Here is a 14,312-nt window from a genome sequence, read left to right on the forward strand (position 1 = left end):
TGCCTCACACACAGACATGCTGCAGAGCTGAGTGAGCAGGAGGGATCCTGAACACAGTTTTAATACTATCATTGGAACTCTGATTGATGGGCTGGGCAGTATACAGTGGGGCAAAAAAGGATTTAGTCGGCCACTGATTGTGCAAGTTCTTTTAGTTAGAAGGATGAAAGAGGTCTGTCATTTTTATCATAGATACACTTCAACTATGAGAGACAAAATGAGAAAGAAATCCAGGAAATCACATTATAGGATGTTAAAAGAATTGATTTGTAAATGATGTGGAAAATAAGTATTTAGTCAATAACAACAGTTCAACTCAATGCTCTGTTACATAACCTTTATTGGCAATGACATTACATCACATTTGGCAGACACTTTTGTCCAAAGTGACCTACAATAGTGAAGTACAAAAGTAATAGAAGTTAATGGTAAAAACATCTTTAGATAGGGCTTAAAGGAGGTCAAAGGTAAATTATGGGATAGAGGAGTAGAGGAGGGGAAGAAGGAAATGAGGTTAGAAGTTGAAATGAAGAAATGACAGGTCAAACCTTTCTTGTAATTGTGCAAAAACTGTAGGTGGTATTTTGTCCGATTCCTCCAGGCGTATCTTCTCTAGAGCAGTGATTGGGTCTGGACATGTACTGGCTTAAGGAGGGAGAATCGCCTGGTACCGCAGGATTGGAGTCCCACTCAGTGTAGTGTGTTCCAGATGGCAGCCTTTGTAACTTTGGTCCCAGCTCTCTGCAGGTCATTCATTATGATCATTTTGACCCCACAGGATGAGATCTTGCATGGGCGCCCCAGATTGAGGGAGATTATCAATGGTTTTGCATGTTTTCCATTTTCTTACAATTGTTCCCACAATTTATTTATTCACACCATCCTGCTTACCTATTGTAGATTTGTAGAGTTAGATTTTTCTGTTTGTTTGAGGTTGTGGACAGGTGTCTTTTATACATGCATTAATACACTTATTAATACAGGTAATAAGTGGAGGACAGAAGAGCTTCTTAAAGAAGAAGTTACATGTCTGTGACAGCCAGAAATCTTGCCTGTTTGTGTGTGAACAAATACTTATTTTCTACCATAATTTACAAATAAATTCGTTCAAAATGTAATTTTCTAGATTTTTGTCTCTCATAGTTCAAGTGTACCTATAATGAAAGTTACAGACCTCTGTCATCTTTCTAAATAGGTGAACTTGCACAATCAGTGGCTCACTGTATTTTAAACAAATTAGTTAACTAAAAAAATGACCATATTATAGTATCACATCTGTTATGCAGGTAACCATATGTGTGTGATTGTAAGTAATACTGAGCAAAAATGGATTTACAGCCAAGTCAGAGAAGACGAGGCCAGGCAAAGTAAAAAAAGAAAGAAAAAAAAACTTTACGAAAACAAACAAAAAACACCTGATGTCAAAAATGTGATTAAAAAAAAGTCTGATCCAGTTAAAGAAGGAAAACAAATAATTTTTTAATGAAACACCAATGGACACATCGAAATATCACTGTAGCATTAAAATATAATAATTTTTCATACACTGTATAACAGCAGAGATTAATTACTGGGTTTCAACTGCAGAATGGCTGTGTGTGTGTCATTCCTGTGTATGAACAATGTACTTATGTAACTAGTTGACAAAGCACACAAAAAAGTACACTTATAACTGCTGAAAATTCATGACTGAGTTCAGAAGGGGCTGTTGGATTTCTTATGCTTGGCATTCTCTTCAATTTGTTTCATAAGCATTGTATTTTGTAATGTCCTGGACTCCTAATCACTAACTAATGCCGGCCTTCAGCACAGTGATTGCCTGCTCGGACAAATAATTCAATTCAACAGATAATCACCAGACCACATTAAACAAAAAACGAAGCCCCCCTAAGACTGAAGATCTGGATGACCCCTGTTTTCATTCGGAGACTGAGATTCAAGCGCTGGGCCAAAAAATGTTCCTTCTGTTTTTCATTCACTCACTCCTCCATTGTTCACTACACCTCCCATGTGCTCCTGTGCCCGGTCATGCTCTCACGGACAGACGGACAATACTTCCTCCGCTCTTCTGCCAAACACAGAAAAAAAGGTAGAGCCCAGTGAAGCATGGCATGAGGAGAGTGTGTGTGGTGACATTTTTCCTTTTCCCTAGAATTTTACCTTTTACATCTTCTCTAATTCACTGTGTACTGTAACCAAGTGCTGAGCTTCATCTAGAATAATATTTTTTCCTTTATGATTTTTTCTCTAAATAATTTGTTTCTCCATCCAATAAAGTTATGCAAAGGACCATGATTAGGAGCAGCATTGAAACAAGCAAAATAGAATGCTTTTAACAAGTTTAAAAATTTGAAAAACTGTATATATCTCTCTTTATCTGCTTCACTCTGTTTTGACTTTCTAATAGAACTATCTAATGCAGGGGTGTCCAAACTTTTTTTGCCGGGGGCCAGAAGGAGAAATATATTTGAAGTCACGAGCCAAAGACTCTGTAATAAAACAAATAATGAAATATACCACTTTAAATAATAATTTTTTCCTGATTATTTCATTTACACACCATTTTACTTGACTTTGATCTTTGACAGTGTTGTGTAAACTAAGATTTTTCAAATTGATGTTTCATTTCACGATGTCTCTTAATATTAAAATTAATTACGGCAACTTTTAGACTCTTTTGCTCTTTTTCTGCGCTAAACCTGCGACTCTCTCTGCTTTTAAACTCTTCGGTTCGTTTTTCTGCGCTAAAACTGCACACTCTCTCCGCTTTTAGACTCTTTGGCCCGTTTTCTGCGCTAGACATGCGCACCCTCTCCGCTTTTAGACTCTTTGGCGGGTTTTTTTGCGCAAGAAATGCGCACCCTCTCCGCTTTTAGACTCTTTGGCTCGTTTTTTTGCGCTAGAAATGCACACCCTCTCCGCTTTTAGACTCTTTGGCCCGTTTTTTTTGCGCTAGAAATGCTCACTCTCCCCGCTTTTAGACTCTTTGGCCCGGTTTTTTTTTGCGCTAGAAATGCGCACCCTCTCCGCTTTTAGAGTCTTTGGCCAAACTTTGAATCTCACATTATAAAAACCTGCTTAACAGCGGGCCAACTTTCATTCTATTTCTAAAATACCGGAAACGGGCCGCAAATGGCCCGCGGGCCGTAGTTTGGACACCCCTGATCTAATGTGAGCTATTCCCCTGTCCTGCAGTGTCCTGTAGTTGATTTAGTTTAAACTCTTTAGATAAAGGTTATCATTGTTAGAAGGTCATTTTGAGAACTTCTCAAGCTGGTTTCTAATTCTGTGTGTAGTGTTGGACCTGTGCTGATTCACCAAATCTTTTTTATTCCAGGATTAGGCCTAATCTGAGTATTGGAATCTGGCCACAGACCTCTAGAATGTTTCATTAGCAGCTTTGTTATAAAGTGTTTTGTGGAGTAGTACTGAATAATCTCTCTTACCTCATGTTTCCTCAGAACAAAGGAAGAGCTACACTAAAACCAGCATTAACAGTATGACAGACACGTCGCAGTACCAAGTTGAAGTAAGAACCGTTTTATCCGAGTACACATAAGCATGCTGTAAAAAAGAAAAATCACTGTTTTACATTGAAGATTTACCTTGAAATTGCCTTGATTTACCTGGAAAGCAACCTGTAACAGGGGAATGATGTCTCTGCTGTTGCTGTTCTCTAGTGCTCTGCTGCAATATTACTGTACCACAGCAGAACATGAGCTTCTTTTACGTTTTGTCACATCACAACCACAATGTAAATGTTTTTTTTTTAGATTTAATGCGATAGACCAACACAAAGTAAGTCACTGTGAAATGGATTGAAAGTGATACATTTTAATCAAAGAAAAATCTAAAAAGTTTGACATGCAAAAGTGTTCATCCCCTTTACTCTGAAACCCCTAAATTATAATCAGTGCAATCAATTACCCTTAGACGTCACCACTGTTCTTTGAAGGCCTCAATAGTTTTTTAAAGAACAATAGTGAACAAACAGCATATTGAAAACCAAGGAACTCACCAGACAGGTCAGAAATAAAGTTGTGGAGGAGTTTAAAGCAGGGTTAGATTATAAAAACATATCTCACGCTTTGAGTATCCCAAAGACACACTATTCAGTCTATGGCAGATCAAGCAAAGAGAGCATTGGTCAGAGAAGCAGCCAAAAAGAGGCCCATGGTCACTCTGAAGGAGCTGCAATCCTCAGATCAGGTGGAAGAATCTCTCCACAGGATAACTATTTTGTGGCGGCATCATGCTGTGGGGATGCTTTTCTTCAGCAGGAACTGGAACTGGTCAGAGTTGATGGAAAGCTGGATGAAGACCTGTTGGATGCTGCAAAAGACTTGGGAAGGAGTTGTACCTTCCAGCAAGACGATGACCCTAAACATACATTCAGAGCTACAGTGGAATTGTTTAGATAAAAAATATTAAAAACGTGTTAAAACGGCCCAGTCAAAGACCTGACCTAAATCTTATTGAACTTCTGAAAATTGCTGTTCAGAGATGCTCTCTATCCAACCTGGCTGAGCTTGAGCTATTTTGCAAAGCAGAATGAGTTAAATCTCAGTATCTAGATACTGAAAGCTGGAAGAGGCCTACCACAAAAGACTTGAAGCTGTAATTTCACTGGTGGCTCTAATAAATATCAATATGGGGGGTTGGACACCGTTGTACGTCACACTTTTCAGATTCCACATATATCATTTTCGTTCTGCTTCACAATGATGTTCTATTTAGTGTTGGTCTATCACTTAAAATCTTAATAAAAAAAAACATTTAATTTTGTGGTTGTAAGGTGACAAAATGTGAAAACATTAAATGGCTATGCATATCACTAAGTTTAAAGGGGATTGCAAGCTATTGTAGATACCCATGTGCATAAACATGAATTTGCTTGCAGTTTGCTTCCCTGTAATTATGCTCATTCGATCTTCTTACAGCATCTTACAACGTTTGTCATGGATCGTAAGGATGCCATGATCACTATAGAAGACGGCATTCGTAAGCTGCGTCTGCTGGATGCTAAAGGAAAGGTGTGGACGCAGGAAATGCTGCTGCAGGTGGATGAAAAAGCCGTCAGCCTCATTGACCCGGACACCAAGGTGAGGGAGAGTGACTAAATTAGAGCCACAGATACAGACCTGATTCTCTAAGCAGGAAAGAACTCTTCCACAGTGAACTGCTAATCCAAGATCAGAGTTACTGCTTTTTGTGGGAATGCCAGGTCACTAGAGGCTAGAAGCACTGACCTAATCACCAGCTTCTTTTTCTGGATGAATCTTGCTATTTCAGTTTTCTCTTAACTGGGGTGCTAAAATGATCAAAATGACCTGTCTATCCTTCCTCATTCCAGTTTACATTGTCTGTTGTTATATCATGTTTAAGCTGTGTGGCTCTCTGATGCTCTGTATGTGAGGAATCTTGTTTTAAAGTAGATGTGAGGTTTTTTTTTCTTTTCAGAATGAGCTGGAGAACTTCCCCATGGGCACAGTGCAGCATTGCCAGGCCATCATGAACTCCTGCAATTACGACTCCATCCTGGCTCTGGTGTGTAAAGAGTCTGGGCAGGGCAAACCAGACCTGCACCTCTTCCAGTGTGATGACATCAAGGTGGGCATCACACAAACATTATAATTCTAATATATTTAAGCTGAGCTGAGCAAGGAAATAAGCTGTGAGCAGAAGGGTTTTAAAACATGAGCTTTTTTTTTCAGATTTACGTCTTTAGTTGATATATTGAAATTGCATTTAAGACTGTTAAAGGGTATTATATGAGATATTATTTACTTAATTTAAATTTGAATATGCTTGCAATAACTCTTTATAATATTTTCTTATATTAAATCTGCACATGTCTGTTGTTAGAATGTCTGTTTCACAAATTGCTAAAATTACTGAAATTAGATTGTTTTATGATGTGCACCATAATGAGAAATATGTTGACAAGATTTAAGATGAATAATTTACTATTTTTTATCATGCTGTATATTTTGGATTATGAACTTGCTTGGCTCATTGAAACATTAATGTATTTTACACACAGTAAATACTCTTATAAAATGTTCTAATTGGTTTAAGTAATTATACAACAGTCCCGAAATTAGAATTAGTATGTATGAAAACAGACTTACTTAATAAATTCATTAACTTTAGTACATGTTGCAGACTTAAATGTAAAAAAATATTTTCTATTATCATTTTGCACATTTTGTATTATAATTAATACATTTCTTCACTATCAATGTGTTTAAAAATTGTAATACGAAATATTTAAAATTGTATTAAATGTGACGAACAATGTAAGGTCATTGCACACAAAAAAGAGCAGCAGGTGTCACACACATGGAAGCGGCACTATCAACTTAAACTGCAGAAACTATGCCAGCGTATAAAATCATGAAGGTGTGTTTGGCATTGTCCAACGCGCATTAATTTTGTTTCATGTGATGTATGCAGAGGCCTTTAAACATTTAATTACTGTAGTGTGTAATGTTATGATATCCTGTGTCTTTCCTCAGGCAAATTTAATACATGCAGATATCGAAAGTGCCATCCATGACCACAAAGGCGGAAAAGTGAAGAAGAGGCCAGAGACCCTGAAGTAAGCCGCAGTTTGTGTTGAAGATCAGTTAAAATACTGTCATGTTTTTTTTTTTTTCTGTGTCTTCTTGAGTTTATTTTAGGCTGGCATGTTGTGTAACAGCAGTAAGAGAACTAGCTAAACTGTTGTTTTTTTTTTATTTAAAAAGGCGCAAAGTACAGCTAACACCTACAGATTTGATCCAAGCTGTTCTTGTTATTGTATTTCCATGTTCCCGGTTGCCATGGCAACTGTCTCTCTTTCTCTGTCCATCTTAGAATGATTCTAAAAAGCGATGGGGCTATTCCGCCTCCTCCGGGTGGTCCCGCCCCTGAGCCCCCTGCCACTGTCGGTCAGGTGGATGTAAAAAGCAGAGTGGCTGCCTGGTCAGCTTGGGCCAATGAGCAGCAGGACTGTGAGTTCATTTAGTGAAAATTAGCTTAAATATCGTACATCGCTGAGTTAGTTCAGGCATCCTGTAAGATGAATGTTTGGCTGTGCAGATGATAAACAGAGGCCGTACGGGGAACATGATGAGTCTCCGGAGATGACTGCTGCTCGAGTGGATCGAGACGTGGTGAGTATGACCAGCCTGCCTCTCTCGCGTTTCCCAGCTCCACAGATTACCACTATCAGAACAAAACACAGACTCACTGCAGTATCAGTACACCACATCCTTTTAGACATCCTTTTGCTGCTGCACCCCACCTCACAGAGTACACATGACATCATTCATTTTGAGAGTAGGCTTAAATATTTTTTACTCATATTCTAAAAAAAAATATCAAAGATTATTTAGAATTAAAACACATAAATTTATATTGTGTGTTTAATGTGGCAAAATGTAAAAAGAATATTTAACTCCTTTCCATGCTGGGTGAATTTATACCCTACATTCAAATCTAATCAAGACAAAAACAAAGACATTTGATTTCAGCGTTTGTGTTGGACACAGATGGAATGTGGCTTCCGCCTTAAACTCATCTATGCAGTGAACACACACAATGATACAGAGTTTGGATATCAAACCCACAGCCCTGTCATTAATAACCCTCCATCGAAACAGTGAGCCACTGCTGCTCCGCATCAATCAAATGTTTTTTTATAATTGATTCCACCACAAAGCAGCTTTACAGAAATACAGAATTAAACCAAAATTATAATTTCACATATGTCTATAAAAAAAAAAGGTGTCTACAATGTATGGTGTATATTCAAGCAGTAATACACGAGAGGGAGTGTGATATCTACTGTCTGGTATTGACCCTGGTGTGCTGTGGTTGTAGATCAGTACATCGGTGCCAAAAGCACATGTTATAGCAGAGACTTTGAGTGTATTATTATGATTATACCACAGACTAAACACCAGACTATAGCTAATTGTCAAGGAACATTATGATTGGATTAAGGTCAGAACGTTGTTTTATCAATAAAGGTCCTGGCATGAAACTACCTTCACTGTTTTTCACAGATGTGATAAATTCTTATGATGGAATGCAGGTTTATTTCCTTTTTCCAAACGTAATGCTTCTCATTTCAGTTCTCCTTTGGTCTCATTCCCCCCCAAAAAAAATCTCTTAAGTGCCTTTTGGCTTATAGATCTTTAGCAAACTGCAGATAAGCAGCAATGTTCTTTTTGGAGAACAGTGTATTCCTTTTTGCAGCCCTGCCATGCAGACCTTTATTGATCAGTGAACATTAACATGACCTTGTCAATTGAAAAAAAGAGACCTGTATCACATTAAGGCAAAAACGTGAATTTGAGTCACTTCAGCCTGGTAATGTGGACAAAAAAAACCAAAAGACTTAAATCACATTTGATTTAATTTAATCTTGTAAAAAGACGTCTCTTGTTGAAATAAGTTTTAAGGCGCATGATTGCCTCAGTTCATTTACTTTACAAAAGCCTGTCCCTGCTGTCCTGCTTCTGACACTGTCTCTCTATATACGGTGACATCACATATAAATCAGTAATGCAAAATTTCCGATGTGGGATAAATAATATTGGAATTCTGAAAACGCATGTTTTTCTAGAATTGAAGATATATTTCGTCAGACAAGTAAGTTATTATTAAAATATTTAACATTTAAAAATAAGGTTGACTGTAACAGAGTTGACATTTTCAGCTTTCACATTAATTCCTTTTGCTAACCTCAAACTAGATTCCAAACAGCACAACTTAAATCAGAATTTTGTGGATTTTCAGCACATTATTAATTATTAAAAAATATATTTTAGATTAATCTCCTAACCAATAAGTAATATATTATTGGTATATCATTAGTATTAGTTTATACAGAATTATTAGAATTAAAGTATCCACAATTCTAGAATGCTTATTGTCTACAAATGCATTGTGTACATTTATAGCTCTTCTCTTTTCCTAGCAAATCCTAAACCACATCCTGGACGATATCGAGCACTTTGTCACCAAACTCCAGAAAGCTGCAGAGGCGTTTAATGAGCTTTCAAAGAGGAAAAAATCTAAAAAGAGCAAAAAGAAGGGTCCGGGAGGTAGGCACTGATTTCTGTTGTTTTATTCCACTGTGTGATGTTTAAATATAACCAGTCATCCACCTGCCCTGCAGCCTGTTCTCTCTCAAACCACAGACTGCTGTACTGTACTGATGCAAATTAGAGCTGACCTCACCCTGCCTGCTGCTGTTTTCACCTAGTGATAACCAGGGTTACCATTATTAACTGTTCTTATTATTGTTATTAACTCTTCTCTTCCTTTTAGGTTTTGTATCATCAGAGCTTAAATGACAGTTTAGTGTTGGATCACTCCAGAACTTATGGCTGTCTCAAAAAAAATCAAGGAATGTCAGTAAGATGAGCACAGTGTACAATTGTACTAAACTAGAATCACTAAAACAGCACATAAAAACTATAGTCTAGTAGTGCTACAACTAATAATTGTTTAGATAGTCAACTAATCTGTCAATTATTTGTTTTAGAGTTTTTATATAAGTCACTGTTTGTATTTATAGACAAACATATACATATTATAGGAGATATTATTTTTTTAAAAGATCCTAGATTACTCAAATATGTCTTTAGTGTTTTAATATAATTAAATCTCAGATTAAGATATTTGTATTTGACCATATCAATGAAAAATTGACTTTACCTTCAACTGGGTTATTAGCAATATTAAAACATCACATCTTAGAGTTGCAAATATAATTATTGATTCTTTTTGGGATTAAATGTACATTTACCATGCGTGAGATGAGCAGCAGGCTGGTAGCAATGAAGAGCGATCAGGTCATTTTTATTAAATTAAGGTATAATCTGTTGTATTTTGGCACTGACTAATACAGTTTTGTATCATATGCAGCTGTGAGCAGTGATTTATAAAATGTAATACAATGCTAAAAGGGAATAAATCTCGAGCGGTCTACAAACAGCTAGTGGCAGTGAGTCATGTGTGGGCAGTAGTATCTGAACATCACAGATATGAAGACGTGTTGGTGCAGATATTTATAAAGACGTGGAGGTCAACAAGACTTTGAGAGTTTGGATGTGTATCTTGTGTATAATAATTGAATGTTGGGGTTATAGCAAATGTCACTTAGAGTTCAGAGCTTTTTATATCATCTTTCAAAATAGCAATACTAACACTAGAGTAAAGAAAAATCATAAAAATAATATGCTTGCTTTTTAAAAAAATAACATTAATTAAATAAAAGCCTAAATATTAGCCTTATATTTATATAACTATAATGACTCTAGTGTTCCAAGTTTTCCCCTTTATGGCATAAGGTCACTGTTTTTTTGGATACTTTTTTCATTTTTTAGAATTTTCATTTAATACAGAATGAGACATCTTAGCTGTGTTTTTAATCAAAGCACTTTCTGTGTCCTGTAGAGGGAATGTTAACTCTGCGAGCGAAGCCCCCAGGACAGGAGGAGTTTGTTGACTGCTTTCAGAAATTTAAGCATGCCTTCAACCTGCTGGTAAGGACTTTGGTTTTCTCACAGGTAGTGATGGATGTTTCAACAAGTGTATTTCCAGTTAACCACAATGCAAAAATGCCTTGTAACACTTTTAAATTTAATCTGCAATCAAAATGTTAAGAAATAAAAGGAAAAGTGTATGTTGCAAATTCAACAGAGAAAAAATAAAGCAAATATATATATAACACACTCATATATACTTGGTTACTTGATTATTGTAAATTATTTAATTTTGGATTTTGCCGGTCTTTGCTTTTAGTTTTGCATTTTTGTGGATTTTCTGTGAAAAAACTTTTGCTTCTGAAATTTCTTGTTTGCTTCTGCTTCAGTTTTTTGCTTTTAAGTTTTGGCACAGTTTTCATGGTTTGGCTTAGAAGAAGGTGTTCCCTTTGAATCTCCATTGGTCACCAGATTTTGCCAAAGACTGGCAAAATCCAAACTGAAATAATTTTCAAATAAATACAATAGAGCTGGGCAATTAATCAATTTTATCAATTAATTCGAATTTACAGTTAAGGACGATGTGTTTTTATAAAAAATTTCACCACTGATGCATTTTAGCATTTTAAAATGTACATGCTTTCTATTTTGTAAGTTTTATCAAGGGGGGAAAAAATTGATTTAAATCAAAAATCTGATTTTTTTTTTTGGGCCATATCGCCCAGCTCTAAAATACAAAGAACAATACAGTAGCCAAGTATTTTTAAAAATATGTTTTTGCAATTTTTTTTTTCTCTTTTGAATTTGCAACATACACTTTTTTTCCTTTGATTCTTAAAATTTTCATTGCAGATTTAATTTTTTTGCGTGAAACTTTTGGCACAAAATTCACTCCATACAGATATTACATTTACTTTTTTTTTTTCTTTTTTTTTTTCTTTTTTTTTTTTTTTTTACAATTCTAGGGAAAGTTGAAGAACCACATTCAAAACCCAAGTGCTGTGGATCTCGTTCACTTCCTCTTTACACCACTCAGAATGGTAGGTGTTCATTGGCTAGTGTTTATTACTGTTAATAAAAGCACACGCCGTAGTTATGTATAGTGTCACAAATGCAGTAAAATAAATATAATGAGATATTTTACTGCAGTAACCTTATTGCAAGAAAAATGTCTCTGAAATTTTTTACTTGCAGTTTTTATGTGCTTTCAATAAATGTATATAGTAAATAACTAACTGTGTGGGCATGTTCCGGAAGGCTTGCTTTCTACACATGATCACAATGAGCTTTAACCAACACAAGCCAAGTCCTTTTCCATTATAATATAATCAGGAATAGGCTTTTTTGATTGCTTACCTTGGTTAAATTGGCTGGTGTAATGCCAATAGAAGCATATTAATCAGGGAGTGTATTCCATATAAAAGTATGTATTTTAAATCAAATGAGTTTGTTGTATGAAGCTTACTTAATATTTAACTATTTTAGTGCACCACTGCAGTCAGAGTTTGTGTATAGAAATGTTTACATAAAATACTAATAAGTACTCGAACACCGGTACTCAGAATGTGATGTGATGTGCTGTGTTAATTGTAATAGGTTATTCACACGTCAGGAGGAGTGGATTTGGCAAAAAGTATAGTAGTTCCCCTCCTCACCAGAGAGGCAATAGACTTCCTGCACTCAGCAGGGACCCCTGAGGAGCGCCACCTTTGGGTCACTCTGGGAGATGGCTGGACCAAATGCAGGTAGTGTAAAACTAGTCTACATTTATGTTGTTTTTTTTTCTCATGTGTTACATTGAACTTTTATGTTTTATATAGAATTGTTACTTTGTGAAACCTAAGAAATACAATCTTATTAAAGCTGTTGTGTCACCTTTTGCTCCTAGGCTGGAGTGGCCTAAGGATCATTACTTCCCCCCTCACACACTGCGCTTCCGGGATGGCTGGGAGCCACCGGTGTTGGTGTCTCGGGAGCAGGACCTGACACAGCTGGCTGAAACCCTTGCTCAGGCTGAGATCCACAGACAGGAGGAGGTGAGCCGCAGACTCCACCATGAGGTAAGTACTTTTCCCTGACACTGTAGGGAACACTAAACTAATACTGTTGTCATGTATGCTATATTATTTTATCAAAACTGTATACATGCATAACTACACAATTACACGTTTCATTTCATTATCCTCATATCTTAGTCTGTTGAAACCGGGGGGCTTATTCATAGAAATTGTATAAAAACATGAGCAACCTGCAAATAAAATCACAATTAAAAAAGGATGTTCCCATTACGTTTCCTCTAAGTTATTATAAGTCATAGCATAAGTAATAAATATTATAATAAATTAATATAAAACATTATAGTTTATTGAATTAAATTATTATGTTTGTATGTATTTGATTTTTTTTTCTTTTTCTTTTATTTCTTTATTTCCAGCAGCAGGCCAGAGTGCAGGATTTCCCCATAGCAGACGGGTATGCCTTCAGTAACACTGCCTACCAGCGCATGCACCTGCTGGACACAGACATGGCAGTGGCTGCTTTTAAACAGGCGGTCAGCCGCCACATAGATAGGTAACACCCATCTGGGGTCAAATGACTGCTGGCAGGCCCTGGAGAATTGTCCTCCTTTGCACTTTGTTTGGGCTCAAATTGTCTTTGCCAACTGGAAAAAGATATTAAAAAAACTAAACCTTTACTTTGTGTAGCTTCTGCAGCTTCTGACTTTGACTTGTTATTCTTTCTGCTTTCTCAAGTACAAAACTTGTTCTTATTGTTCTTATGTCCTTCTTATGGCCTCCTAATGTGTCTTCCTTTATAGTTCTGATGTTACTTTTACTCTTTCACTCTTCTGATCTGATCAATGCCTTAGGTTATTTTTGCACTGGCTCTAATTTATGATTTCATTCTACACTTACTCTGCTACACATACTGCAGTTTTTTTAGTTAACTCATTGGATTTCAAATGTGATGTTTATTGTCTAAATCATCTAAATTTAGTTTAAGTTTACTGAGAAATCAGAAACTTTGTGGAGTTCTTAAAATCTTGCTTCTCTCTTTCTTCAGTCTCTGATTCAAGCTTTTGGACACTTCTACAGGGCTGTTGCAGTCAATGTAGACGTCTGTAGATTAGTTTAAGATGTGTTCATAGTCATCTGAATTATGATTTTACATATGTATACAATATTTATACAATTGATTTATACAATGTATAAATATGTATATAGTATAAATTCATATTTGTAATGAGCTGGTATTCAGTCTTTTATGTCGAACAATTATTTGTTAAAATAAAGTGTATTTAAGGCTAAAAATGTAAAGTAAAAAGTCACAATCATGCCATGTATCATTTATTACACAGTCTGAGCACAATGTTAGGAACACTCTGTACAAATACTGAGTAGGGCCTTTCTAAAAAAAATTGGATTAAGATCTGGTGAAGAGGAACACAACTGAGAACTCTAAGCTCATTGTTTATGACACCAGTTTGTGGTTACTTTTGCTTTATGAAAGGTCATCATGGTGGACAATATCCCTTGAAAATTGACATGAATTTGTATTTGTGTAGGGGAGGCGTCAACAGGCCTATGCCTTGTCCTCCTAATGCGTATTCCGTTTTCCGGTACTTTAGATGAGACTTAGGTGAGATACTAAAATAAACTAATCTGACTCCATTTTATAAATACCAACTAGGTGAAAATAAATAGTTAACAATTATCAGTAGCACGCTTACTAAGAATTAGAATATGTCTAAGCAAAACCAGGTCTGGTTAATTAGTTTAGTGATGGAAGATATAGGCATAAAAATTACACAACACTCAAAATACTACATAA

The 14,312-nt window shown here is 36.1% G+C and overlaps 1 protein-coding gene across 9 annotated transcripts in view; it reads left to right on the forward strand.

The window, feature by feature from the left end:
- Window positions 1-14,312, forward strand: part of eps8a (epidermal growth factor receptor pathway substrate 8a) — an 85,668-nt gene that overhangs the window by 56,289 nt on the left and 15,067 nt on the right. For 5 of the 9 annotated variants that reach the window (XM_049474208.1, XM_049474210.1, XM_049474211.1 and 2 more), the window contains exons 4-15: window positions 3,462-3,529; window positions 4,941-5,102; window positions 5,461-5,610; window positions 6,519-6,601; window positions 6,859-6,995; window positions 7,084-7,157; window positions 8,969-9,095; window positions 10,453-10,541; window positions 11,447-11,521; window positions 12,078-12,226; window positions 12,370-12,541; window positions 12,916-13,052. In XM_049474208.1, the coding sequence (XP_049330165.1) occupies window positions 3,462-3,529; window positions 4,941-5,102; window positions 5,461-5,610; window positions 6,519-6,601; window positions 6,859-6,995; window positions 7,084-7,157; window positions 8,969-9,095; window positions 10,453-10,541; window positions 11,447-11,521; window positions 12,078-12,226; window positions 12,370-12,541; window positions 12,916-13,052 (1,423 nt within the window). The remainder of the gene's footprint in view (window positions 1-3,461; window positions 3,530-4,940; window positions 5,103-5,460; window positions 5,611-6,518; window positions 6,602-6,858; window positions 6,996-7,083; window positions 7,158-8,968; window positions 9,096-10,452; window positions 10,542-11,446; window positions 11,522-12,077; window positions 12,227-12,369; window positions 12,542-12,915; window positions 13,053-14,312) is intronic. The other 4 variants (XM_049474209.1, XM_049474213.1, XM_049474214.1 and 1 more) reach the window with 3 other exon arrangements.

The sequence above is a fragment of the Astyanax mexicanus genome, chromosome 2 (genome assembly GCF_023375975.1).
Source record: "Astyanax mexicanus isolate ESR-SI-001 chromosome 2, AstMex3_surface, whole genome shotgun sequence".
NCBI classification, from domain to species: domain Eukaryota; kingdom Metazoa; phylum Chordata; class Actinopteri; order Characiformes; family Acestrorhamphidae; genus Astyanax; species Astyanax mexicanus.